The sequence below is a fragment of the Ursus americanus genome, chromosome 26, assembly GCF_024610735.1.
Source record: "Ursus americanus isolate L20-20 chromosome 26, mUrsAme1.1.p, whole genome shotgun sequence".
Lineage (NCBI taxonomy): Eukaryota > Metazoa > Chordata > Mammalia > Carnivora > Ursidae > Ursus > Ursus americanus.
Window position 1 is genome coordinate 8,470,608 of NC_142152.1, and position 26,936 is coordinate 8,497,543.

Genomic DNA, 26,936 nt, shown 5'->3' on the forward strand with positions numbered 1-26,936 from the left:
CATTATCTTAAAAAAAAAAAAGATTGTCTTATAAGAGGCAAGTTCAAATACAGAAGAAAATAATAATACTACTTAGCATTTCCACCCCACCTTTCATCTGTAGAACTCAAAGTACTTGGCAAACATTAATTAATTTTCAAAACACCCTTGTGAGGTAAGTAAGGGTATTATCTTTATAATAATATATAAATACTGGCTGGTTCATGAAAGCAGCCACTTAAAAGGGACAATTCTACAAGATCAATTTCAAAAACAACCTTCTCACCTGGTGTAGACTTAATGCTTTTGGGTAACACATTTGGAAGTGCCAAATTCACTAATAATATGATATCCTAGAATGAGCACATCCTACTTTTTCAAAATAATTTCTCTAGTGGTTTTTGACAGTCTTATCTATTTTGAGGAAGCTTTTCATGTTAAAAAGTACTAGTCGTGGGGCGCCTGGGTGGCACAGCGGTTAAGCGTCTGCCTTCGGCTCAGGGCGTGATCCCGGCGTTATGGGATCGAGCCCCACATCAGGCTCTTCCGCTATGAGCCTGCTTCTTCCTCTCCCACTCCTCCTGCTTCTGTTCCCTCTCTCGCTGGCTGTCTCTATCTCTGTCAAATAAATAAATAAAATCTTTAAAAAAATAAATAAAATAAAAATAAAAAGTACTAGTCGTGACTTATTCAATCTACATGATGTCAGTCTTTATACGTGAAAAAATTCCAATTGTTTTAGAGCATCACGTTTAATGGTGAGAATTTAGGATCCTATTTCAAGTGCATGTGGATTTGAGGGGGCTGTGATAATTTCAGGGTCTTGTAATGTTCTCTGTAATCGTCTTAAATTTGGAATGTATCATAAATCATAGTTCCATGGCTTGTCAAAATGGGGACCAGCCAGAATTTCTGGATGAGAGACACTGACAGCTGGTAAAACTGACCAGGAGTGAATTCAGTCAGCTTCCCTGCCCCCACTTTCCTCTCTTCAGCATGTTCGCACTGAATGTTTCATACCCAAAGATGGTCTATTTTTATTTTGTCTCCTCTCCATTCTCTGTCTCCCTTAGCAAATAGACTAGCGTCCATTTCTCAGTCGCTAACCTGGGTCTGCTCTGTGGCTGGTCAGAGTGGACGTCAGGGCCCATCTCCCTCAGCGAAGCTCACCGTGTGTACCGCCTTCTGTCAGAACTGCGGTTCGGTCGCTCTCGCTCCTCCCGCTGACAGTGCTCGTCCCTGTGAAGTCTGACTGGTTTTTTGATCCTGGAAAGTTAATTCTCTAGGTTAGTAGCAATTATAATTTCTTTGTATGTCTTTAAGCCCACTCTACATCAAGAACTGCATTGCATTCAGGAAGCGTTCGGTAAACATGAATTTAGGGTTTACTTTGTTCTGCTGAAATGGAAAAATGTCCCCAGACTCTGACTGAAACCTTTGTTTATGGTCTTAGTTGGGTAAATCCTCGTCACAAAATTTTATCTGTGTTGCTCTGAGTTTTCTGCTTATTGATCCTAATAAGGGAATTGTTTCACTAAACCATGTCAGAAATTGTATGCGCCACTTAACTGTGTAATATTGATCCGCTAAGTCTATCTGCTTGCCTCTGTTGATGGCTTCACTTAGCAGCCTCAAGAGAGAAAACCTGGTTTTGGTCTCATAACTTTGGTTGAGCTGATGGTCTCCAACCTCCAAAGTGGGATAAACCAGATTCCTTCACTGTGTTTATCTTGGCCCGCCATGTCTCTTTATGGAGAAAATGGTCCAAATAAAGTGCTTCCTCTGTGTATTTTGACAGGAAACACTACTAATATGCTTTCCTTTTGTTGTGTGCCTTGCTCTTTTCTCCCAGTGTTGTTTAAATATTTTCAGTACAATGACATATTTATTAATCCACTACTCTCTGCATGGGGCCTGAAATGATTGGTTCCTCTGTAAAGCCCTCTTAGAAAAGGTGGTTTCTCCAGTGAGAGTTAATAATATTACCACTATTCATGTAAAAAACGCTGAGACAATCTCTTAAAAATGGAACACATTTATCTAAAACAGCTGGTAAAGAAAGCACACAGGCCCAGCCAGAGGCGGCAAGGCCAGAGGTCAGGGTTAGCACCGATCTCGGTGGAACTTTGAAGCTGACATTTTACAGATTATATGTGTCTCAGTGCACAGTGGGCATGGCATATAAATTGGACTTAGAGGCCCCTATTTGTTCTCTGCATTTTTATGAGCCCACAGAGCTCTTCTTTGAAGCAGCATACATAGAAAATAAAAACTCATTTTAATGTTGTGGAACTATTTACAATAAATCACATTTACATCCTGGTTTTTCCTAAGTATAAGATCTCTCTCTCTTTCTCTCCTACACACACACCCCCACGTACGCACATACACACTCCTGGAGTCTATTTTCCAACCTGGATAGCTTATTTTCTATCATTACGGTATTGTAAACCCAGTTTCCCTCTTTCTCCTTGCTTTGACTTAGGAATCAGATCATAGATGCAGCTATATTTAGAACCACAAGGACACCTTTTGTAAGTCATGTGAGGTGATTCAGCTAGAATGAGCTACTCTTTACCCCCCGGGAAAATCCCCTGATACCATAAAATGCTTGCTATAGCATGGCCCTTCAGCACTAGAAGAAAGCATCTGATTTCAAAGAGATTGAGTTCCACTCTGGAACTAATTATATCATTCGTTTTATGGATTTTTTTAAGTTGCTAGGTGTTTTAACTAGAGAAGGCTGGCGACCCAGAGAGAAACATGTACTGGCAGAGTCTGCCATGGGCACTTTAGCCACCTAATTAATTTTCAATAAAAGCTCACAATAGTTAATTTGCTCTAGACCCAATGTAAATCAAACGGAGACAAATAGGTTAAAATTAGAAATGTGTGATGGAAACCATGTTTATGGTCAAAATTACCTTTCAACCTGGAAATAACACAGATTGACAGGGAAAGAAAATGAGACCACACAGGCTTTTGTTCAAATTGATTCTTAAGTGAATTAAAGATTTTATTAAGGAGTACAGTGGACCCCCCCAACCCAAAATCTGAGATCTATGAAATAATGTCGCTTTAATAAAAAGTAGAGTTTAAAGAAATGTTACCTTAAAAATCTCCCAGAATTAAGACATTGTTCCCATTATACCAAGTTGCCTCTCATTTTTCCCCCCAGGCTTAACATAGTGTAGGGTATACTAGTAAAAGTACTATAAAGTTATTAAGTTCCCAGGTCTAAATTGGCAGCCATGCCTACCCAGCACCACATTCCTTTAGCTCCTATGTCTCAAAACAGAACTTTCCAACATCAAACAGCCATTTTTATTTTTATGAGAACACAGACATAGATTTCTTATGATTTTATAATGATACTTCAGGCCTCCAATTAAAATACCTAGACAATATAGATATCTTTGGCCCAGTTCATTGGACAAATATTATTATTAAGCTTCTCTCCAGGATTTTATATTTGCAAAATATTTTGCGGGCTTTAATCATTTTAAATTGCCTTAACTTTGCCCATTTTCTCCATATGCCTCTCTGTTATTCCTCAGGCAACCATTCCTTTTTAACCCACAAACTGCTCACGTGATACAAGGTGAAATAAGCTAATTTTTTAACATATTGGAAGGTTAGTCTCAGAGACTGTTAGCGTTTTCCTTGTCCTTTGCTGAACATGGCAATTTAAACCACCCCTGATTTCTATTTTTATTTCACTTTTGCCCAGTTCATGAAGTAAATTCCCTCTTTCCCACTCAATCTGGTTTTTCTTCCTGCCCCAAAGGAATGATGTTGTCACTGTAATGTCTTCTAATGCACCATAAATGCCGTGATGAATTGGAGGCAGGCTGGGTTCTTCTGAGCAGGACTCCATTATCCTGTCACAGTGTTCCTTCCCTGTAACTTAATTTTTATTGTAACAAATGACTAAGTACCAAAAAATGAAACAATGTGATGGGCCAATCTAAAGTGCCCCGAGTCTGATGATAAGTGCAGTGGAGTGACAATTGTTTGCAGCTGCCTTCCAAGGGCTCTCTCCCTAATGACATCCACTATCCAAATTGGAGTTATCAAAAGCATTTTCTGGATGTTTATGGAAGATCTGCATTCACAGTGACTGACTAACGATACTAATATAAATAAAGTACTTGCAAAAGACGTTAAGAATGAGAGCTAAGAATAAGAAGGCAAGAGATGGAGTCTCCAACTTAACTGTGTATGAGAACTACCTGGAAATTTGTTAAACTGAAATGCAGGGCCTCCGCTCCCCTCAGATGAGACGCCAATTTAGTTGGTTAAACGTGGGGCCTAGGAATACACACTTGACATAAGCATCGCTGTTAATTCTGCTGAAGGAGTCATATAGATTATGTTGTGAGAAGCACTTGCCTAGAACTTCTGGTCAATCAATCTTTTCAATAAATGTCCATTGCACACGCGACCCTTTTTTTATAATAAGGCACTTTTTTTTTTTTTTTTTTGCCTTCTTGGATTTCTAACTAAGGTCGTTCTCTCAAATCGTAGTTCCAATTTGAATATGATCTTCTCACAATTGGCCCATTTTCCCTTTATTGGTTTTATAGATTAATTATCACCAACATGTCTGGAAGGTTAAAATCATCCCTATGTTACTGATGATAAAAGAATATTAATCTGGAATCCATAAATCCCTGGAAACCTAATCAGTTTGGTATAGAAGTGACTAGAGTCCTCTTCTGTATTGAAGGATTTATAGATTTCACTCTATTCCTCAATGAGTCTACGGCCCAAAGAAGGTTAAGGACCATTGTCCGGGAAGTGAACAAATTTATTAGTGTTGGCCTCATTGATATGAAACTTCCATATCAAATAAATGGTTGGAGTAACTAAACAGACAATGGATTGCATTTCTAAATAGTACTACTGATATTAAGATTATAGCTTTATAGGAGATTCAGATTTTAAAATCAAAATAAATCTTATTTCAAACTTTCTCAGATATTGCAATGTCGTCTGATATTTGCAGTTCCATACGTACTATAATTGGATTGGCCCAGAAGCACTGAAGCTTCTTGCTGAAGAAATATTAAGGAACAAAGGAACCACTGGATTTTACCTCTAGTGGTTTAAATGACGTCTATTTTAGAGGCTGGGTGAAACTGAATACATTCTGGAAGATCGGAGAAACTCTGCATCAGTCCATCTATTTCTTAAACATTTGTTGAGAACCCATCAAGAAAATGAAAACTATTGTTCTGTTTTTTTGGGGAGCATGAGCCTAGCAATTGAGTGAAATATTGCCAGACCATCCAAACACACACACGCCCGTGAATTCTCATGGTGGAATTCTGTAGGCACTAAATTCCCAACTGGAGTGATTTTAGGAAGAGTCACAGTTAACTTTATCAGTCCATGTAATTTCTAAGAATGAAAGAGCTCACTTAAAAAATAAAGTTTGAACATCACTTATTTAAAAAGGCTGGAGGAGAGTGGGAGGTTATTGGGAACAGAAGCAAAATAGTAGGTTTCTGAGTGAACGTAGAAATCATTAGTCTATGGATTTCTACAGAATAACGATAACCTTTTTGGATAATCATTGTTGATGGTTACAAAATAAGGGAAGATGTATCAAAGAAATATCAAATATTCTAGCTGTATTTAGACAACTGCTGCTAGTAAGACAAATCATCCTTCCAACAATCTCTAAGTATTTCATTTTAATCATAAACCATGAGGTGTTAAAGGGGTTAATGAGGTCTCAAGTCATTGTCAACTAATTAAGTTGTTGTCAACACATTCTAATTGTTGTGCTTCTGCTGGGTCCACCACTGGGGGTGCACAATCCCAGAGTAATTGGTACACACACACACACACACACACACACACACACACGCCCGGACTGGCTCACCTAGCTGCTGCTTTAGTTTGTTAAGTAAACCATTGCTGTCACCAACACGCACATGCATACAAACACACGTATTTGCATGCAAAAGCTTTTAGGAACTTTCATCTTTTTAAAAGGGCAGGGGAAAAAAAATCAATAAAGTGGTAGCCTGGACAGCAGAAGGGGATGGTTGAAGCAGCATGGGTGGCTAAGCTGTATGAGAAACAGATGTAAGCTCTTGGGGGCTAGGGCAGGCTTTTCTCTTTACTGCCAAAGCAACCAGCCAATGGAAGACAATTAATGTCCCTATCATCAGTCACCCACTCCTTCCCCCCAAAAAAGATTCTTCAGTCTGTCTGTTGAAGCCAGGAACAGAAAGGGGCATCCATGCCACTGGGGAATCTATGATTTAGGCTCACTTCACCCAAATTGTATTCTTAAAAATGATTCTTTTCATGGTCTAAAATCAGCAGGGAGCTCTTTCTTGTTGTTCTGATTTTGTACATTTTCCCCTCAGACAAGTCTAAATTGATCTGTTGCCATTTACATTCATCTTTTTTTTCCCCTCTTTATTATCCCGGTCTGGGAATCCTTTTGGAGTTGATAAAAGACATGGACCTGACACCAATGGGTCATTGTCCGTGTGGTTACTTAATCACCCTTCAGTGGGGTTCGACGTTACAAGCTTAAGGATTTTGTAACAATTCAACCACTTCGGAAAACTGGTAGTTTCTCAAAAAGATAAGCAGTCATCTACCTACAACTCAGCAATTCCACTCTTACTACCCAAGAGAAATAACAAGATATGTCTACAAAAACAAATGTACAAGTGTATTCATAGGTTACTCATAATAGCTCCAAATTGGAAACAACCCAGATGTCCACCAGAAAGAGCGAATAATCAAATTGTAGCATAGTCATACAACAGAATACTACTCAGCAACAAAAAGAGATGAACTATTGATCCAAAACAATATGGAGAATCTCAAAAACTTTAAGTTAATCAAAAGATGTTGGATATGAGAGAGTATATATTGTATGACTTATTTATATTGCATCAATGAATGGACAAAACCAATTTACAATGACATAGAAGTCGGAAGTCAAAAAGAGGTTGCCTCTGGCAGGGGGGATAATTGACTGGAAAGGGTCACAAAGGAAGTTTCTTGGGGCAATGGAAATAATCTCTATCTTGTTTTAAATAATCGTTGTGTTTGTGAATATAATTGACAAAACACATCGAGCTGAACACCTAAGACCTGTACCTGGTGTTATAGATAGATTAAACCTCAAAGGTTTTAAAAATTACAAAGCTAAGCATTTTGGAAATACAGATGATGCAACCAGGGAAGAGAGATGAAGGGGAAAATTAGGAAATAGAGAAGATGAAGGGGAATTGATGATACTGGGGAAGTTGATCCCATTGCGGATGAGAATGTCTGTGGAACTATGAAGAGATTTGTAGCCAGCCACCTGACATTTTTTTGAGTGTTTACAATGTACCAAGCACTGTGCTAATCATTTTATGACATATCATTTCATTTAATCTTCTTGTTTTCTTTGACCTTTCTGTGTACAGAACTAGATTAGTCATATTTCTTGGTTAATAGTATATTCTTATCATTGGCCCATGCATGGCTAGTTTTATTTCTAGTTAGCTAGTTATTCTCATTCATAATATGTACTTACAAGCCACCCAAACACAAGTTATAACACAAGCTATCACCTATTATCTAGCTATAGAATCCTCTCTATGGGGGAGAGTAGGAGCATTCTCCCACCCTCCCCCCACTCCAAGTCATCATCAGCCTGAAACCTGTTTATCATTCCTTTTTATGCACAATTTTATTGATGCTATGTGAACCCTTAAACATATAGATGTATATGTTACTTAGCTTTAACTCTATGAAAAAAATGTGCTATATATAAGTTTTGGGGACTTCCTTTTTTCACTTGATATTATATTGCTAAGATTCATCCTAATCGTTATTTGTTTCTGTGTCATTTAATCTTTATTACAACCCTGTAAAATAGGTATTATTATCTGCATTTGTTGAAGATGAAGTTGGGGCTCATAGAAGTTGATTAACATGCCCAAAGACACACAGCTAGAAAGTAGTAGAAGCAAGATAAAAAGCTGAAGCTCTTCACTAATATGTCTCACTGCCTTTTCCATTCTGTACTGTTTGTTATCTGTATTTTATCTTTACCTCTACCTCTGCCTATCCTTATTCATATCTGCTGTTATGTGTGCATATCTATATTTACATGTGTAGATTTCATATAAAAATTTATATATTTTCATGTCTATATCTATATCCATATAATGTCAGCAGAAAACCCAGGTTATAAAATATGAAAGAATTAGGTCTATCTTCTAGTTTATGGGTCCTTATACTCTGGCAGGGAAATATGAACATATTCATATAATTTCAAAAGTTCTAGTCCTCTAACACTCAGAAGATAGGAGCAGGCAAGGTCTCAGGAAAGCACGTGAAAGCAGAGCAGTGTGCGTGTGTGCACGTGTGCCCACACATGCCCATGCATTTTCTGGAGTGTGTCTTAGAACAACATCCTTATTTCATTTAGTCTCATACACTAAAAAGGCAAATGCATGGGCACTGTTTAAGCAAGGCCTTGCTCTGCACCTTGTAACTGTGTACCAGAGGCCGGGGAAACTGGATCACTCTCTCAGGATGCCATTACAGCCAAGCAGAGTCTCATTAAAAATCAATTCCTTGGGTCCATAAAGCCAGTTTATTTTATCTTCCTGGAGTGCCTGCTGCTAGCAGTTACACAGTTCCATTGTGAGGCAGTCTTGTCTGTTAAGAACATTGCACAAAACAGCTATTTAAAGATTTTCCATTTTTATGTTAAACTTTATAATTTTGCGGTAATTTAAGTTTACAGGGTTTACTTCTCAAGCTTCGAGTATCTTGTTACATGCATTAGAAGTAGCATTGCCAGTCCTAGGGTCCCACTAATTAAATATTTGCCTTTATAAACTCGATGTGGTCCAATGTAAATGTGCAGACTTAATTGGGTAGCAGAGGCTCCCGAGCCAAGAAAGACTGATGTGGTCAGTTTCTGTAGTTTCTTGTACATGGCTGCTTTCCTACTGTTGAGTTATGTCTATGGCCTTCACTGGTAATAACAGAAAAATCAGGTGTGGAATTTGTTCTTTGTAGTTTCTTTAATTCAAGTATCTCTAAACATCCTAGAAATCAATATGTATCGGCCAAATTTTATAAATGGGGAGTTGAAAGCACATAGAGATTTAGTGACCTGTACAGGTCACACCCTGAATGAGCAACAGAGGTGGAAGAAATTGGAGAGGTTGTTCTGGCCCCATCTGGAATCTTTTAACTCTCTTGACCCCCTTGGGCGGGTTTTGGGGGTGGCTGATTTCAAAGATCAGTGAACTTTTCGGAAGAGTACTTGGCAGTGAAACATAGAGGCTTGGATTCCTTAGGTTTTAGTTATTCCAATGATGCAAGCTCAGTTTGCATTTTAGAAGAGTCTGTGTGGTTAGTGAGGATAGGAAAGAGGGAGGAGAAGGGTGCGGTGGGCTGAGAGTGGAGTAGGAAGAGGGTTAAGATCTCCAAGACACCAAGGGCTCCTTCTCCCCCCACATGTTGGGGACTAAATAAGCATATCATTATTTTGTTTTTTTAAAAAAGACAACAAGTTGACATTGGAAGGAACTAAGTCTGAAATAAACCTCAATATGATCTTTTAAATTTTTCCAGGGGAAAGTAAGAGGACTCACCTCTGTTATGAACTCTTGCAATTTTGACGACTGCATTTCTCTTCCAGAAACCATTCCTGGGTCACCATTCTCCAAAACGCCTTATGTGGAACCCAGTGTCTACAAGATGGTAATTGGTGTTTGAACAGCAACAAAAAAAGGTAGGTGTTCAAATACGTTTACCTAGTTTTGTAACTTTTTCTCTCCTTCCCAGAGCTTCATAAGCATATTAGCATGTTAAAAGCTCTAGAAATCCTGCAGGAAAGAAACCTTGTTGTAACCTGTTTGACCATGGACTTTGCCTACACTGTAGCAAAACAACTATATATAACATCTCATGAAAATAGAAATAATCTACGGAGGACACTTCAGGGAAATGTTCAGTCCTTCGACATTAAAACAAAGAATCAGTCACGCCCAGTTCACTACACAAATTCGCAACTAAATGCCAAGAAGGAAAGCAACAGTTTAGTCCAAAGTCTCATTCCACAGAAGAGGAGGCACAAAAAATTAAGTAACTTACCCAAGTCACGTGCAGTGATAGAAATTGACCTTACCCAGGACCTCCACCTCCCAAGGCAGTCATGGTCTGTGTCACCACTCTGCCACTCAAAACACCTTTAATATTTCCCTACCCCCAATATCTGTCAATTCAGAATAATTTTTGTCTGGGTTCGAAAACACAAAATTGAAATATTGCTACATCCCGTCCTGTGCTAACGTTTGTCAGTTATGAGACGAGGCCGAAGATCGGGTATCAGGAGAGAACTCCAAGAGGAGAGCCCCAAGAACTTGAAAAGGGGGTGCTCGAGGGTGGGGGATGAGTTTGAAAGACTACCAAGGCTTTTAGGAAAATGATAGATCCAGAATGTGTGCAGTGACAAATAGACCCTGATGCTTCATAAAGCAAGTGGATAAGAAAGTTTTCAAAACTCAAGGAACTTCTGAAGGTGCAGAAAAGGTAGAGCTCACTGAGGGGAAACACTGTCGGGGGACTTGTCTGCCAGCCTCTGGGGCCAGTGGTTTTCTCGCACTGAGACAGGGATCCAGAGGGAAGTAGACGGAAGTATGTTCTCAAGGGCCAGAGAAGAATCGTCTCATGAGAACGTGCAACTAGAAACAACTTGATATGCCTGACTTATCTGTAAACTCTCTATTCTCCAGATTTGTGTGCAATTTCGTACTATTGGAGACCTGAAAATCGGCACAAAATTCTATGTACATTAAAAAAAAAAATCTAAAAAACAAAAAAACCTGATAGAGGCACCTGAGTGGCTCAGTTGTTAAGGGACTCTTGATTTCTGCTCACAGGCTGATCTCAGGGTCATATGATCGAGCCCTACTTTGGGCTGGATGTGGGGCCTGCTTCAGATTCTCTCTCTCTCTCTCCCTCTGCCCCCCCACCCCTCTCCTGCTTGCACATGGTCTCTCTCTCTCTCTCTCTCTGAAAAATAAAATAAAAATTTAAAAATCTGATATTATGAGCTTTTCTGAGAAGGAGTCTAGAAAAAGAAGTAAGGAGACAGGGGTGGGTGGTGGGGAACAAGAAACACAATTTCTGAAGGAAAGAAACCCCCAAACCTGGTTCCTTAGGCAGGATGGCAGAGGGTGGGGTTGAAGTGAATCTTCAACCAAGCCGAGTCTAAATTGACTGGGAGGCTTTTATTTGGAGCTCTCCCTTGGCAATGTTTTATCACAGTACGGTTTCTCTTCTTGGCCAAGAACGGAGGTGGAATGGAATTGGGCTCAGTCTGAGCTCTGACAAGACAGTCACTATAATGGAAGACATCTTTTCCCTATAACTTTGAAAAACATGAAAGCAGATATTGGCTCTGAGTATGTCTGATGGTCTAATTTTATTTCCTGTCAACAGAAAAAACTCTGATTTATATTTGGTCATCAAGTTCACGCACTCACGTAAAACTCATACTGAAAGAGCAGAGAGATGTGATACACAGAGCTGTGATGTATGTCTATCCAGCAAAGCTTCCTGGTCCAAAGGAGACCTCAGGGACTGGGAAAGACACTTCAGTATTCTCACTCTTCTGACACTCCATCCCCCCGTGCATCCTCATAGTGAGGTATATCGCCTGGGCTTCAGATGAGCTACGTGTCGGCTTTGATCTCAGGGCCCTTCACCTACCCTCTCTGTGGTCTGGAAGGTTGCTTGGCCTGTATCCAATCTTTGTAGTGGGATGTTGAAGGCTGGGGGACTGATCTTTGCTGGCAGCTGGCACGTTGTTTTATTCTACTAATATTTGGGTACATCAGAGGAGTGAGGGAATTTTTAAAATTCCATTTCCTTCTCGAAATTGATCGATGGAAGTGGAAATTGAGTGAATGTGCCTTTTCAGTTAATGTCATCTTATGTCATCTGGTTTTAAATTCAGAAGCATTCTTTCCACTGCCCTGTTATTATACTGGATAATTCACTGGATTTAAGATGCCATCCATGATAACATGTACCATTATTTTATGTACCACTAAGAAAAAAATGCTGCCAATTAAAATAGACCTAATAAGTCCTTACATTCAAATTTTTGCCTTTTATCCTTATCGAAAGGATTCTCTTAAACTTCATTATAGATTTTTATTATGTATCATACCTGTACAGACATAAAAAGGGAAAATATATATAAAATAAATTGGCTAAGGTTCTCCTAAAACTTCTGTACATTCAGAGTCCAACTCTTCCAAATCCCTCTGGAGATGGAATCCTCAATGTCTATGTTATTGCACACAATACAGTGTTTTGTCCCAAAACACAACTCTGCAGCCCAGTGACAACTACAGCATGACCATCACCTGGCTGAAAGTGAGTTTAAGTGACACAAGTGTAAGTTGCTATGGATAGTGAGAAGACAGGAAATTGAGACACACTCTGATTTTAGAGGTGTTACAATGTGCGCGTGTGTGTGAGCATGCAAAGGTGTATCTTACAATGAAAGAAATATGGTATGTTTTCGTATCAAAGCATGATATGAGGCTCACATATGCAAAATCTCAAAATACTTTACAAGTATTTCTATCTCTATTTCTTAGGTTCGATATCAACCTCAGGAAAGTATGTGAAGTTTCAAATTATCCACACTTTAATTACAGTCTCAGTATAACCTATTCATAGGATCCTAAGTGAGGATACTTACTTTGCTTCCGGAGAGACTCTAGAAAGCTTTCTTCTTGAAAGACGTGGCTATGGCCAAGCCTGAGAGGCAATTTCATATCCTTCCTGGGAAAAGTACCTGCCAATATTTCCCAGTCCTTCATTTAAAAAAAACTTACACAATTTCTACTATAAAATGACATATTTATGCCTATTGGCAAAGTTATTTGGTGAAAAAAGAATAGTAACAGCCTTTTTCATTTTTTGTGCCTAAGCTTACAACAAAGTAGATGGCATGTACTTTTCGTATCAAGATGTTTCCTTCAGGGACGCCTGGGTGGTGCAGTCAGCTAAGTGCTGACTCTTGGTTTCCGCTGGGGTCCTCATCTCAGAGTCATGAGATCGAGCCCCGCATCAGGCTCTGCACTCAGCATGGAGTCCGCCTGAGATTCTCTCTCCCTCTCCCTGCCTGTCCTGCTTGTGCTCTCTCTCTCTAAAATAAATAAATAAATAAATAAATAAATAAATAAATAAATAAATCTTTTAAACAGTCTTTCCTTTATGACATAGTGCTAAAGTAAGCACAAATGTTTTAAGAGACACAAACTTAAATCAGTAGTAACCATTAGAATTAGATTTGAAACAATATTCTATATTATTTGAATAAAAGTTAAATATGCCAGTTTCTTCTTCAACAGACTGATTAGAATGTATTAAAACTCATGGAATTATTATGCAGTTGAAGAGCATTTGTATTTTATTTAATCTCAGGAACTTTAATTTTTGAAACTAATATTTCACGTGAGCATACACATGGCATAAAAGCAGATTTTCTCCCCTCCCCACTTGGGTTAGGCCCAGAGGCAGGGAAATGCTGGTGATTCTATCTCCGTCCAGCGGAGGGCAGTAGTGCACACCTTTAGAAGCGAATTCCCATTTCGGATTGGACAGACATCCACCTGAGAAACCTTACACCACGTTCTGTGTCTCCGGAGTCGGTCTGGTCACAGTCCTTGGCAGGGTCAGCAGGGCCACAAGGAGTTGAAGGTGGCAGAATTGAACGTTGGCTTCCCAGTTCTATGGAATGTGTCCCAGCCCTTGGGGGGTGCGACACAGGAAAAATGTGAGGCTCTAGGACATGCAAAGGGTCTGGGACCCCAGCCCCACTGCCTGGCTGCTTGAGTTCACCTTGGACAACAAATTCAAGGAAATGTGGTTAAAATGGGACTCATTCCGGGGCGCCTGGGTGGCACAGCGGTTAAGCGTCTGCCTTCGGCTCAGGGCGTGATCCCGGCGTTATGGGATCGAGCCCCACATCAGGCTCCTCCGCTATGAGCCTGCTTCTTCCTCTCCCACTCCCCCTGCTTGTGTTCCCTCTCTCGCTGGCTGTCTCTATCTCTGTCGAATAAATAAATAAAATCTTTAAAAAAAAAATGGGACTCATTCCCTTGCATGAAATCTGCATTAGATTAGATTACATTGCACGTCCTCCTGTTTCCTGCTCTAATGAAAGATAGTGAGGAGAATGTGTGGAGATTTGAGTCCTGTAGGGGCATCTTTTTTTTTTTTTTTTTAAGATTTTATTTATTTGCCAGAGAGAGACAGAGCACAAGCAAGGGGAGCTGCAGGCAGAGAAGAGGCAGGATCCCTGCTGAGCAAGGAACCCGATATAGGACTCAATCCCAGAGCCCTGGGATCATGACCTGAGCAAAAGGCAGATGCTTAACCAACTGAGCCACCCTGGTGCCCCTGCAGGGACATCTTCTAATCCTCCCCATCCTAGCACTGCCCAGAGCTTTGCTTCCTTCATACAGTATTTGGACAAACAGAATGTCAGACCCACCAGGATTCCCAAGGACTGACCACCAGGGGCACCTCTGTTCTTTTGAACTTTCAATTAAAACCCAGTGCTTTGGGCAGTAGTCCATCTAATGTCATTTTTATTATTCAATTTGAAGAAAGGGTTACATCTTAACATTTTTTCCAAGTTCCTTAACGAGGTAACACATGATTAAGAATACCTTATTCTAATCCTTGAGTCTGTAGAAGCACTGGAAACACCACAGAAAGCAACAGAATCTAGGTGTGTCATGCGTGTAGAGTCTTGGAACGCCGGCCCTAGCTTGTCATTAGTACGGGGTAGATTGCCTGGGCCGTTATTGTTTCCATACTATCTTACATGCACAATGTCAGAAATAATAGCAAAATGGACACCAGGATATCCAAGACCCACGTTTAAGAAAAACAATATTATGAGTGCCTTTGATGCCCCCGTTTGCCCCTCCCTGCTTCCATTCACTTCCTTCTGTCTTAGGGGAAACCAGTCTCCTGGATTATAATCATTTCCATGTTCTTCTTCATTGTCTGAATCTCTGTTCTGTCCCATTGATCTAGTTGTCTGTCCCTGTGTCAATTCCTGAAGCTTTATAGTGAGTCTTCATTTCTGGTGGGTCGAGCAGTATCCCCTTCCACCTCCTCACTCCCCCCCACCCCTCTTCTTCATTTTCAGGGGTTTCTTGACTATTCTTGTTTCTTCATGAGTTTTAATATTCATAATTAATCATTATTAATAAACAACTGAAAGAAAATAGAGGATGAGATGTTGAGTTCCGTAGTGGTTGCCTCACAGTCTGACAAGCGGGGTCTGCATTACTGGCTGTGTTGCCTGAGGCTAGTGATTTACCCTCCCGGAGCCTCCTCTCCCTCATCCTGTGACATGCAAATGACAATAGTCTCTGTTTCAGAGGATTGTGTCCCTGATGACTTTGAGCAGCTAGGGAGCTTCTGAAGTCACACTGACCACAGCCAGACTCCTGACTGGCTCCCACCAAACTGTGTAGCCCTGAACTAGTTTATCTTTCCAGAATTCTGTTTCTACATTTGCAAAATGGGAGTCATCAGGTTGCTGTAAAGATTAAGTGAGAAAACCCAGTGAAATGGCTTAGCGTGTTGTCTGGTACACTGTCTGTACTTAACAGTCTCATTTAAGCATTTTAACTAGACTTCATTTTAAGAGTGAGTTGTGCCTTAATGCTAAAAACCCTCTCTACCCTCACTCATGAGTGTCTACAAAAGCACTCGCCCGGGAGTCGCTGGAGGAGAATGCCGACGGCAAAGAGAAGTTTGTAAGCCCATCTCTCGTGCTCTGGCAGCTTTTCTTTGTTTTCACCATTTGGAGGTACGGGGTGCTGAGGAGGAGAGACTGTTCCTGACTCAGGCCCAAACTCGCCTTCCTAGGCCCTTCCTCTGGTCCCACAGCCTGCCTCGTCAGCTTAGGGTTGACAATGCAAAGCTGTCCCTTAACTTGTTTCCCAGAATCAGAGGAAAGTTTATAATAACAAAATTTTATAGCTCCTGCCCGGTAACATATATTACTTTAAGAAAATAAAAATACCTTTCCCTTATCATGCATTATTCTTTTACACATACAATTTTCCTGACGTATTGAAGTAATATTCCACGGTTTGCTATGACTTGGAGGTTTATGGCCCTTCTGTGGCAGATCAGACTAAACATAATTCATTCATAGCTACTTAGTGCTCAGGGAAATAAACCCCTGAACTTAAATAACTATGGTGTGACCTCTGTAAAATATTATTTATGGTTTTAAAACTACTATTATGTAGATATCAAGATGTGCCAAATGTTATAAACCAAACATCAGCTGGCAAATGGGACAACTACAAGTCCATTTATTTTTGCTTTCCTTTCTGGATATTTCTCTACAAATGCTATTTTCATTTAAATGGATTCTGGGGGTAATTACCTGGCAGAGGAAAGCAATGTTCATTTATATTTTATTATGGAATACTACAGTAAGTAAAACATTCTCCTCCATAAAGAGGCACTGCAAAAATGTAAACATTCCATTAACTTACTCAGTTTAATAGGAAAGACATTGATTACTTTCGAGTATATAGTAACTGTCTTGACTATCAATGGACTAAGGTAACCCCTCCGCTATTCGTTGTTGCAAATTAGTTTATGGAGGAAGAACTGCTTATGCATTCACGTCATCCGAATGGGACTCTGAGCTTACCATGTGTGTGTTGTTAGGAATATATGTGCATTCCCAGCACTCCTTACTTTAAATTTTCAAATGTTGAGGGTGTCATGTCCACATCTCATTTGTTTCCTCGATTATTTTGAGGAATATTCCTCAACTAGATTGGAGGAGATAATATGTTCAGTGGCAGTAAAGTAATGGAATCGTTGGTTTCCTCATGATCAGTCAACAAATATTTGCAGACCCACCATGTGCTGGTCACTCGACTTGGCACTGGCAGTAATAAAGGTTCGTGAGAAAACAAAGTCTCAGCCAGCCAAGAACTAACAGTCCAGATATGGAGATGGCTAAGCAAATAAGCAACTTCTAGGCGATACACTAAGTGCTCTGAGAGAGGAATAAGCACAAAGGGAAGACTAGGCTGGAGGCAGGGAGTAGAGGAGGCAAGGAGGACTTGCAGAGGACTTCACAGAGGACAGAGAACACAGCATAGTCTTGAGGATGAATGGAGAGATTTAGATGGTCAGGTAGACCAGCAAGACGGGCGTGGGCAAAGACATGGGGGGATGTTGGGTTTAGGCCTCTTAGAATCATTCAGTATGGCTGGAATTTGGTGGGGCCTTGAGGAGAAAGGGATACAGATTTAGATTGAGGCCAACCATGAAGGCCTTGTAGATTGTGTTGAAGAATTGGAGCTCCCCCTGTAAGCTGTGCTTCGACATGAGAGATTTTAAGCTGAGGGGAACGGGATGAGATTTATGTTTTGGCTAGCTCGCTGTGGCGGAGATGTGGAGAATAAACTGGAGCCCAATTAGCAGGCTCCTCCAACTTCCAGATGAGAAATAACAAAGACCTGGGCCAGAGCGGTGACAGAGAGAGACCTGATTGAAAGTGCATTTGGGATATAGAAGCTACAGGATCTGATAACTATTTGGATGTAAAAGGGAACAAGGAGGAGTCAAGGAAGCAGTTCAGAGTTTTGGTTTGGGTGACTGAGAGAGAGAGAGAGAGAGAGAGAGAGAGAGAGAGAGGAGTCATTTTCAGCGACCAGGACTGTTTTTGGAAGAATGGGCTTGGAGAAGAGGTGAGTTAGCGCTGAGCACAAGGAACTTACGCCACTGATAAGACATTTAGGTGTGCCCCACAGGCCCTTGGAAATGTGAGTTTAGATAAAAGGCAGGGTTCGATGCCATCTGCGTATGTGATGTTCAATATTGTTTTTAAAGATTTTTGAAAGTGAACGTATGAGCTAATTTGCGCCTTTAAGTAAAATTTGAGAAATACCATAATTCAATTACTTGCAAATTATGTTTATGTAACGTAAGTCTTAACTGCTAAAGCCTTTTGGGAAAAGAGTAAAAAGTATTTTACATTCAATCACGATGAATAGAAAGTGTTGCCTCTCCCATTCTGGATTCTTTAACACAAACGGGAACTGTCTTTTACCTATTAAAATCATAACAAGAATTAAGTCTTCCTTGGAAAATACTCAAGTGGCCCATTTAAGTGGCTATCACCGCCACATCCAGAACTTACGCTTTTGTTTTAGAATACTACTTAATTTTAGGGAGTTCTGGGAGGGGGGGGGAGAGCAAAATAGAAAGGAATATGAGAAAGGAATATATTTCTTCCTCGTCAGTCTTGATGACTTTCTAAAAGCTCATGCATTTTGATGGGTAAGATTAATGAGACCACATAGTGTTAAGCACCTTGGACTTTCAGAACAAAGGCCTTTTAGAAGAACAAAGTATCATTATTAATGACACATCATTTACAGTTTTCATCAGTGATGTAAAGTTTCAGCCGCTCTAATGGGAACTTAGTTAAGAGCTCAGTGTGGAGGGCAAGGCTATTAGCAAAGGTTCTTGACAGTAATACCTTTGCTTCTAAGGAAAAGATAAATCACACTCAAACTGATCAAAAAGACAAGCTGAGGGGTTCAGAAGGTGAGCCACTGCTTACTGAATTTCTCAAAGGCCTCGTGGCCCACGAGCCCGCTGGTAAGCTCTGCCCTTTGTGAAGGGCTCCCTTTGCTGCCAGCCCCCTCCCTATCTTCTGGACACCTTGCTGGCTCAGAAAAATGTCTCATGCTCTAAACCTCATCTTTGCGTCTTACTCCCCCTCTGCTATCTCTCTGCGCCCGCAACAGTCTCTGCTGGGTTTCATCACCTCCAGGATTTTTCTCTGTCCCATGATGAGCTGCTCAGCCGAGTACAGGCCACAAGGAATGCAGCCTGCAGCACTGACTCGATCTACATGGTGGGAATCATAGCGCCAGGTGGCAAACCAGCAGGAAAGCGGTTTTTTCCTGAATACACGTTGTTATAGTCTTATCAGGGCAATGATGAGGGATGGCTGTATACCTAGAGCCAACGCTGTTAGCAAGCTTTGCGAATTCTTTACACAAAGTGCTGCTCTCATGTAAGACCTCTTCGAGAAGGTAGTGTATTTTTCAGTGAGATTCATTAAAGCCTTCTTAATGACATTTTAAAAACTACTCTGTTTTTGTTGGAGGGGAATTAAGAGAAATTCCCCTGGGGGAAAAAATGGAAGTTTTTTACTTTGTCATCTAAAATCAGTCAGCTATGTTTTAGCTACAGAGGAAACAAATCTGGGTTGCAAAAAAAAAAGTGCCTGAAAAAATAAAGGAAGAGGAAATTTACTATTATTATAGTCAGTGATGACTTATATCCAAGAGCATACAAGGAACTGATTACATTGCAGCTCTACCAGTAACTTACTTTGAGAACTTGCTCAAGGTTGTTGAGATCTTCAATGACAAGAAGAGAGCAACAGATTTAAGGTGAGGCAGAAAGGGTTGTGGCTATACGTTGCAAGGACCTATTTGCTACTAACAGAAGTTCCAGACTATTATTCTGTCTCTGATTTTTAACGATTGCATAGTTAGTAAATTGTTTGTTTAGTTGATTGGATCCTGGAGATACCTGGAGTCTTTTCTTGTTATGTATTGTTTTGGGAGTTTCCCATGGACCACGTGTTTCTCTTTTGTTTGTGGTTTAGTTTACAATGTAGATCAAAGCACATTTCCAGTCCGGTTGTTGAGGTTCAATCTTTTCTGTCTCATTCCAGAAGACACAGCTCTAGCTAGGGGTATTTACGAAACAACATGAAAATGTAAGCCCAGCTGGAATCCTGTGATACCAAACAAATGCCACAGCACAGGGATCACCACAGGAAAATGCTTCATATTTTTGTTTGTAAAGTTTTTGAGGCATCGTAGTCCAAAATACCCAACAAATAACTGCAATTTAGAATTTGAGTAAAATGCAGAAATAGAGAAGACTACAATAATCACATTCTTTAATACATTTTCATACTGTTTTTTCAATTGACCACATTTTACCAAATTCAAGTAATAGCTGAAGATTATCTAATTCATATTACATGTTGATGTGCATGTAAGTTCAAATTCTGTTTTAGGAAGTTAACACTGAAAGACTGAGTTCACGCTGAGCCTTATTTTGAAAGATGATTTTCTTGCTGCAATAAAAACCTGCTCATAACAAATGAACAAAGTGGTTGGTACCATTTGTGCCTTTAAGATCATAGTTCAAAAGAATTGAGCAAACATGATAACAAAGGTAAGACAAACATAACCTTTATTCTCTTTCAAAACCCCAGAGAATAGGGCCTGGAACCACATTCATTGATTTAATCAGAATACCTTAAATTTTGTAGTCTCATTAAAAATTTTATGGCAATGGACCAAATACTGTAAAAATGATAGCAAAATACACAGTTGCTTTCAGCCACATAGTAAAAAAAAGTAGTAAATTCTTTTATCCAACGTAAAGAAAGCTAGGCTAGTGAGCTACTTGGTCAAACATTCATAATAAATAAAAATGATCCTATATACACATAATCATCAGATTTTCATAGCCTAAAATCACAACATGCAATCTGACAATAAAACTGTGTCATACTCAGAACTGGCAGGACAGCACACTAGAATGACCAAAATATTTTTTGGTTTATGTGAAACAGTGGGGCAGAATATTAACTCACAACTACGCCCAAAGGTTGGAGACAGATGGCAGTGAACATGCATGCTGTCCATCAATTATTAATTTTCAAAGAACTAGAATAGAGTATAATAACATTAATGTAAATTATTCAATACAATTCAGTATTCTTTGGCTACTAAAAAAATATGTCAAAGTCTTGTACAGGCATGAGCAAAAACAGTAGTAACTGGAAAGCAGCTGTAGAGAGAGCAGGTACTGGACAATTCCGACAGAATACCAAATAATTTAGTTTCAGGAAATAAACTGGTTAAGATGATATCGCTGAGCGTTTTTGTTTTTGTTCTGCCACAAAAAGAAGGTGATTTTTAAAAAGTCTATTGCTTAGGGAAAAGTCAGAGAAAGACAAACACCGTATGATTCCACTCATATGTGGGATTTAAGAAACACAACAGATGAACATAGGGGAAGGGAAGGAAAAATAAAATAAGATGAAAATTGAGAGGGAGGTAAACCATCAGAGACGCTGAACCCTAGGAAACAAACTGAGGGTTGCTGAAGGGGGGAGGGTGGGGAGTGGGGTAATTGGGCGACGGGCATTAAGAAGAGCACTTGATGGAATGAGCACTGGGTGTTATATGCAATGGATGAATCACTAAATTCCGCCCCTGAAACTAACAAAAAAAAATCTATTGCTTAGAAAAACTTTATATACAGTAGGGTAACTTTAGAGTAATCAGACTTTATCTTGGAGTTTCAAATAATTCTTAAGATTCTAGGTAACATATATGACTATATTCCTTAGCATTCACTTGAAACAATTACTAGAAATAATAAGCCTGCATCATTTGAGAACATAGATAAAAGAGTTTTTTCTGAGACTCCAGGGAAAATGTAAGCATGAAGGAAAACTTTTTTCTCTAAGCATAAAAAATAATTTAGATGACAAAGAGGACTGAGTCAGGAGGCAGGAGACACAGATACGACTTTAGGGAAATCATTTTCCCTCTAAGACCCCTTCCATCTATCTGATTCTGAAGTTAAAACACTCACTCCAAGCTGTGCCAAATGACATGGCATTTTCAAGTTTCTATACAGTACTTGGCAAACTGTTTCGTTCACTCAAACCCTCCAATGTTAAATACATCGATACAAACCCTGTCCTGCAAATCTGTATGCCAGATTTCTAGAGATAGCAAGTTTTTTCCCCACTCATTCCACAAATTATGGAGAGCTTTCTATGTTGAAAGCAGGATGCATGACTGTCACTGCCCCTGGGAACAAATGACGACCTGAAAAGCTGGACGTAGGTCACCGCTTCAGGCCCAACCTTAGACACATGAGGACAGGGAAACATCCAGTGTTCTACTTGCTCCCTGGTTCAGGACAGTGATTCCCAAATTTGAGGGAATACAGGAGGAATCTCCAGACAGGCTTGTTAAAACACAGCTTCCGGGGTCTCACTCCAGCCTTATTGTGTCAGAATGGGTCTGGTGTCTCCAATCTGTCCACAATTTTAACAAGTATATTCTCTCCCACCCCTCTACACCTCTGCAAGTTATTTGTGGGCTTCACTCTCTTCCCCACCACCCCCTCCCCACCCCCCAAAGAAAACCACGGTGTCGTAGCCATAAAAGTTAGAGTCAGAGACAGGAGCCAATGAATAGCTGCATGGCCCTGGATGAGTTATTTAACGTCTCTAGGTCTCAGTCCCTTCATCAGATAGAAGTGGAACAGGAATCTCCTGTCCCTTCCACACTCAAATGCCTCGGACTTTAAGAACCTAACATGTCAACTCGGTAAATCGTGAAGATGCAGAGAATTTACAAGGATGTCTCATTCTGCAGTCCAAACACCCCGGCAAGACTCTGGTAGCCCCCAATTGGATGTCATTCCTCCCTCTGGTCCAAGCATCACAGCAAGAGGAAAAGTGAGGCGAGGCTGGAACTGGAATTGATGGGAGAAGCCTAAGAAGCTTGCAGGAGACTTCTGGCAAATAGCCAGAAGGGTACTTTGAAAGCAGGAATCACTCCTCTTCCTCGTCCTCGTCGTTCTGGTCCTGGTAGCGAATGTAGACGACAAGCATGACAAAGCCCATGAGGATGCAGAGCGAGCCGACGACCAGGTAGGCGATGCCGAGGAAGGGGTTCTTGCCGCCCATCCACGAGATGTTGCTGAAGACGATGAGCTTGTGGCCGCCGAAGGCGCGCACCGGGTAGTTGTAGGTGATGTTGACGAGGTAGCTGCCGCGCGGCAGCCCGGTGGAGTAGTTGCCGTGGCGGATGCGCGCGTACAGCTTGCGGAACGTGGGCAGCGCGGCGGTGCGCATCCACACCACGAAGTCCTGGTTGATGAAGCCGGTGTTGTTCGGGTCGGGGCTCAGCTCGTAGACCGGCCGCGGCCAGTTGGGCGGCGGCGCGGTGCCGTGGAAGGCCAGCGCCAGGCTGCCGTTCACCAGCGGCGGGTTGCGGAATTTGACGTGGCAGTCGGTCCACCAGGCGATGCCGGTGCGGTCGAGCGGCACCTCGACGTACGGCCCGCCGGGCTGGCGCTGGTGCCACAGCGAGAAGGAGTCGTTGAAGAGGCTGTTGGCGATGGCGCCGCAGGGCGCGATGGGCAGGCCGGAGGCGCGGCGCTGGTAGGGGGCGCACTCGTTGGCCGGGTGGCGCAGCGCGCTCGGCAGCCCGCTCAGCTGCGTGTCGTCGCGGGACACGCTGTAGCGCCGGTTGTTCTGGTAGAAGTTGGTCAGCTCGTAGTAGAGGTACACGGGGCCCGGGAAGAGCTCTGGCAGCGAGAAGTACCAGGCGCACGAGCAGCGAAGCGGCGGCGCGCGGTCCTGGTCGGCCAGGGCGCACGCCGAGCAGTTGCCGGTGCCCGGGTTGCCCGTGTAGTCGTATTCGAGCTCCTTGATGCCGTTGGAGGAGTAGAAGAGGCCCAGGCCCAGGCCGATGAAGGCCAGGCCCGCGCAGAAGAAGAGCGGCAGCGCGATGCTGGCCGACAGCAGCGGCTGCCAGGCGGGGAGGCGCTGCTGCGTGAACGCGGTGTTGTCGGGCTGGTGGGCGCCCCGGGCCGTGGCGCTCCAGGTCATGGCTGCCGAGCCGGCTCGGGCGGGGACGGGCGGAGTGGCGCTCACCAGCGGCCAGCCGGGGGCGCCGCCCCTCCACGCGCGGCGAGCCCGGGGGCTGCTCCCGGCTCCGCTTTCCGGCGGCTCAGGTGAGTTTGGGGGTTGGCCCCGCCTCCGGCCCCCGCACAGGTGAGTCTTCGAGTTCTTCGTGCGGTGACCGGACCCCTCAGTTCCGCCTCTGCCCAGGTGAGCTGGGCCGGCTCCGCCCCTGCGGGTAAACGGCAGCGGCGCCCCGCCTCTTTGGAGGTGAGCGGGGCGGGGCGGCCGCTGGTTTCCTCACCTGGCGGCTCCGAGGCTCCCGTTTCTTCCCCATCTGGGTGGGTCCGGCAGCCAGCTCCTCCTCCCCGAGGTGAGTGGCGGCCCCACGCTGCCTCTGAGTGGCTCGTGCCTTGCTCAGGTACCACCTTCGCTTCCTCCTTCCAAGTGAGAAGAGTGCCCGGGCCAGCCTTTCCTGAGATCATAGGAGCTGCAGGCTCCCGCACAAAGTTCACCGAGTGATTGTACCGTGGGTCCCGGAGACTTGGAGATTTCAGGTTATTAATCCTCTTTTATCTGGGGAGGGGGAGGGGAGTGACTCTAGACCCTCTTGTCTTTGTAGGTTAACTTTTGGACCCCCTTTCAGTCAATTTCTAACCACAAATTGTAATGCCGAGAGATTACACTATGGCAAATCTGTTATTCATTCAATGTCTGCATTCAAATTCTAGCATATTTTTAAAGACGAATGATTTTCCGGCCAGGTATGCCAATCTGGGTGCAAAGCTAAGAAAAGTAGAAAGTTCTCTAAAAATAAAGTGAGTCTTTAAAAAAGAGAATCAACGACTACAAGAGGTTCAGAGCCTTTAAATATCTCTCTAGCCACTGGAAAAACCACACAGGGGTAAAAATGCACTGGACTACCTGTGATTTCCTTTTCTTTTCAGATTCTTTGCCTGACTGGAGAAAGGCCTAATCCAAGGTCCCCAAAGACCTACCTGCTATCCACAGTCAAGGACTTTGGGAATGTTTGGCCTAGGGAGGTGAACTACAAGGATTTATAGGACTTATTTTAAAGAGAACCCAAATTAGCTCTGGAATATTGCCTGGGATTCTGGCCTTTATGTACCATATACACAAGGGAGTATCGGGCCATTTCAGCTTTGTGCTAAATTCTCCCTAGTTATTGAGGGGTTCCTGTCTCTCCTCCAGCTCATAAAATGCAAATAGCTTAAATATTTTCTATATTACGCTTTTGCACCTAGAACAATAGATTGCATTCATTAGTTGTTCAAAACCCATTGAAATTTGGAAAGTTAAAATTCTTGCAAAATTAAACAACAGGAATTTTAAAAATCATCTCCCAAGTGTTCACCCCTATAAGTACTGTAGAATAGAGAAGAGAATTAGACTAAAAAGTACCCTTGACCTCAAAGCATTTGCAGTCTGATAGGGGATATATATTACTTGCAAGTAAAAAAGAATCAAAATAGTGAATAGACAGCATATAGTCAAGTACCAAATTGCACTTTACAAGAATGATGCTAAAAATTAAAAAGTAATATTATTTTAATAATGAAAAATTATCTTATTGAATGCAGATTAGAGGCTTTAGCTGTTAGAGGTCCCTGAGGGAGAGCCAGATGACTTGAATTCCACTTCCCTCATGTCTAATTGTACCCCAAGAGAGGAAATTTCAACATTGCCAACAAGTTCCTATAGTCTGATCCAGTCTCCACTATACCTTTTCTTCAATAAGATAAAAGAACAAAGAGTTCTCGAAATCATTATGATTGAGTTCCATCTATACTTGTCTCATCAAATCATCAGTCAGCTTGACAGAGAGCACACAAAACTAGTCTCTAGAAAGAAATTCAGTCCTCAAAACTTAATCTAGCAGATCTTAAGTCTAACAACTGCTATGCCACCATTCCCCTAAAAGTGTGAGCCCTGCTGTTGAGCTGAGAGTCTTTCCAGCTCTACCTTCCCTGGATGGAAGACAATAGTTTATTCATTCTGCTAATTAAGGTAACACCAGAGCATCCCAAAAGTCAAGAAAAGAGACTGTTTCCAGACAGGGAAGCGTCAGCAGTGTGAAACACAGCTGAGGGTTCAAGTTTCGAGATAAGAAATGAAAAGGAGTTCTAGCATCTGACTTCTGTGGGAGCAGTTTGGGTGTTGGGGTGGGAGGAGTCAAGCTCTATCAGGTGAAGGAAAGGGGGAGTGGAGACAGCCAATGTACAACAACTCTTTAGAAATGGGGGGATGGGGAGGAGAGAGGCAAATGGTAGTCATTTTGAAGAGTATGTATTTCAAAGGAGAGGCTTCTTTATAGAAGACAGACTCGTGTTTATTCTGAGGGAAAAAGGTAATAGTTCAGACAAGGTTACAGATGGGTGATCCTGGATGGTGCAAAGGTGGAAACAGGCAGGGGGTTCAGAGAACAGGTGTGGCGTCACCTCATCTCAGAAATTAGATGATTTGAATAAAGATGGACACAGAATTCAACTGGGCTGTGGGCTCAGCTCAAGAGAAGGAAGTTTTAATTTAATGATTTCTTCTGTGCACTAAAATGAAGGGTCATCTCCAAAGGAATGAGAGAGAGGACGGGGAGAGGGAATTGCCCAGGGACACATGAAGGGATGTTGAGTGGCTTGGTCTAGGGGAGTCCCACCATCCAGACTGAGATGGCAAATGATTGAACATGTCCAGTGGATGGGGGTTTTCAGGGCAGGTGAATTGGAGAGAGAAACGTTCAAGCTAGTGCTGTTCTTGTGGCAGGGGTGGCTAAAGTGATACACCTTAGTATTTAAGCTGAATGGCAAAGAACATGAAACCAAGCCAATGGATCAAAAGAAAACAGAGAGATCAGAAGCTGGGAGTCCTAATGATGTTCTCGAGCAGGCGGCATGAAAGCTGGAGGGAACAGGTGCTGGTATAAGATGGGATGGTAAATACTTTGGAGGTGGAGCAGTACTGAGATCCAGGTATATGTCCTATTTCCTCCACCAGCTTGTAAGTTTTGAGAGGTCAAGGATTGATGTACATCCCGTGTCCCTCAGAATTCACTGTATAACGAGGGTTCTGACCTTGTGTCTTTAATTTGATTATACACGTTGTCATGGGGCATTAAAGGACACTTGGATCATGT

The 26,936-nt window shown here is 41.9% G+C and overlaps 2 protein-coding genes across 3 annotated transcripts in view; one reads left to right on the forward strand and one right to left on the reverse strand.

Annotated features, from left to right (window-relative positions):
* Nucleotides 1-26,936, forward strand: part of PRKCH (protein kinase C eta) — a 367,061-nt gene that overhangs the window by 87,035 nt on the left and 253,090 nt on the right. For both annotated transcript variants that reach the window (XM_087855982.1, XM_045810456.2), the window contains one exon: nt 9,662-9,754. The gene's annotated coding sequence lies outside the window, so the exon portion shown is untranslated. The remainder of the gene's footprint in view (nt 1-9,661; nt 9,755-26,936) is intronic.
* On the reverse strand, nt 20,306-24,095 carry CDC50B (cell division cycle 50 P4-ATPase accessory subunit B). Its single transcript, XM_045810471.2, has one exon. It carries the CDS (start codon nt 23,771-23,773, stop codon nt 22,712-22,714), a length of 1,062 nt encoding a protein of 353 aa, XP_045666427.1. The 5' UTR covers nt 23,774-24,095; the 3' UTR covers nt 20,306-22,711.

Coding starts and splice junctions, on each gene's coding strand:
- CDC50B (XM_045810471.2), bottom strand. CDS start 23,773: ATGACCTGGAGCGCCACGGCCCGGGGCGCCCACCAGCCCGACAACACC.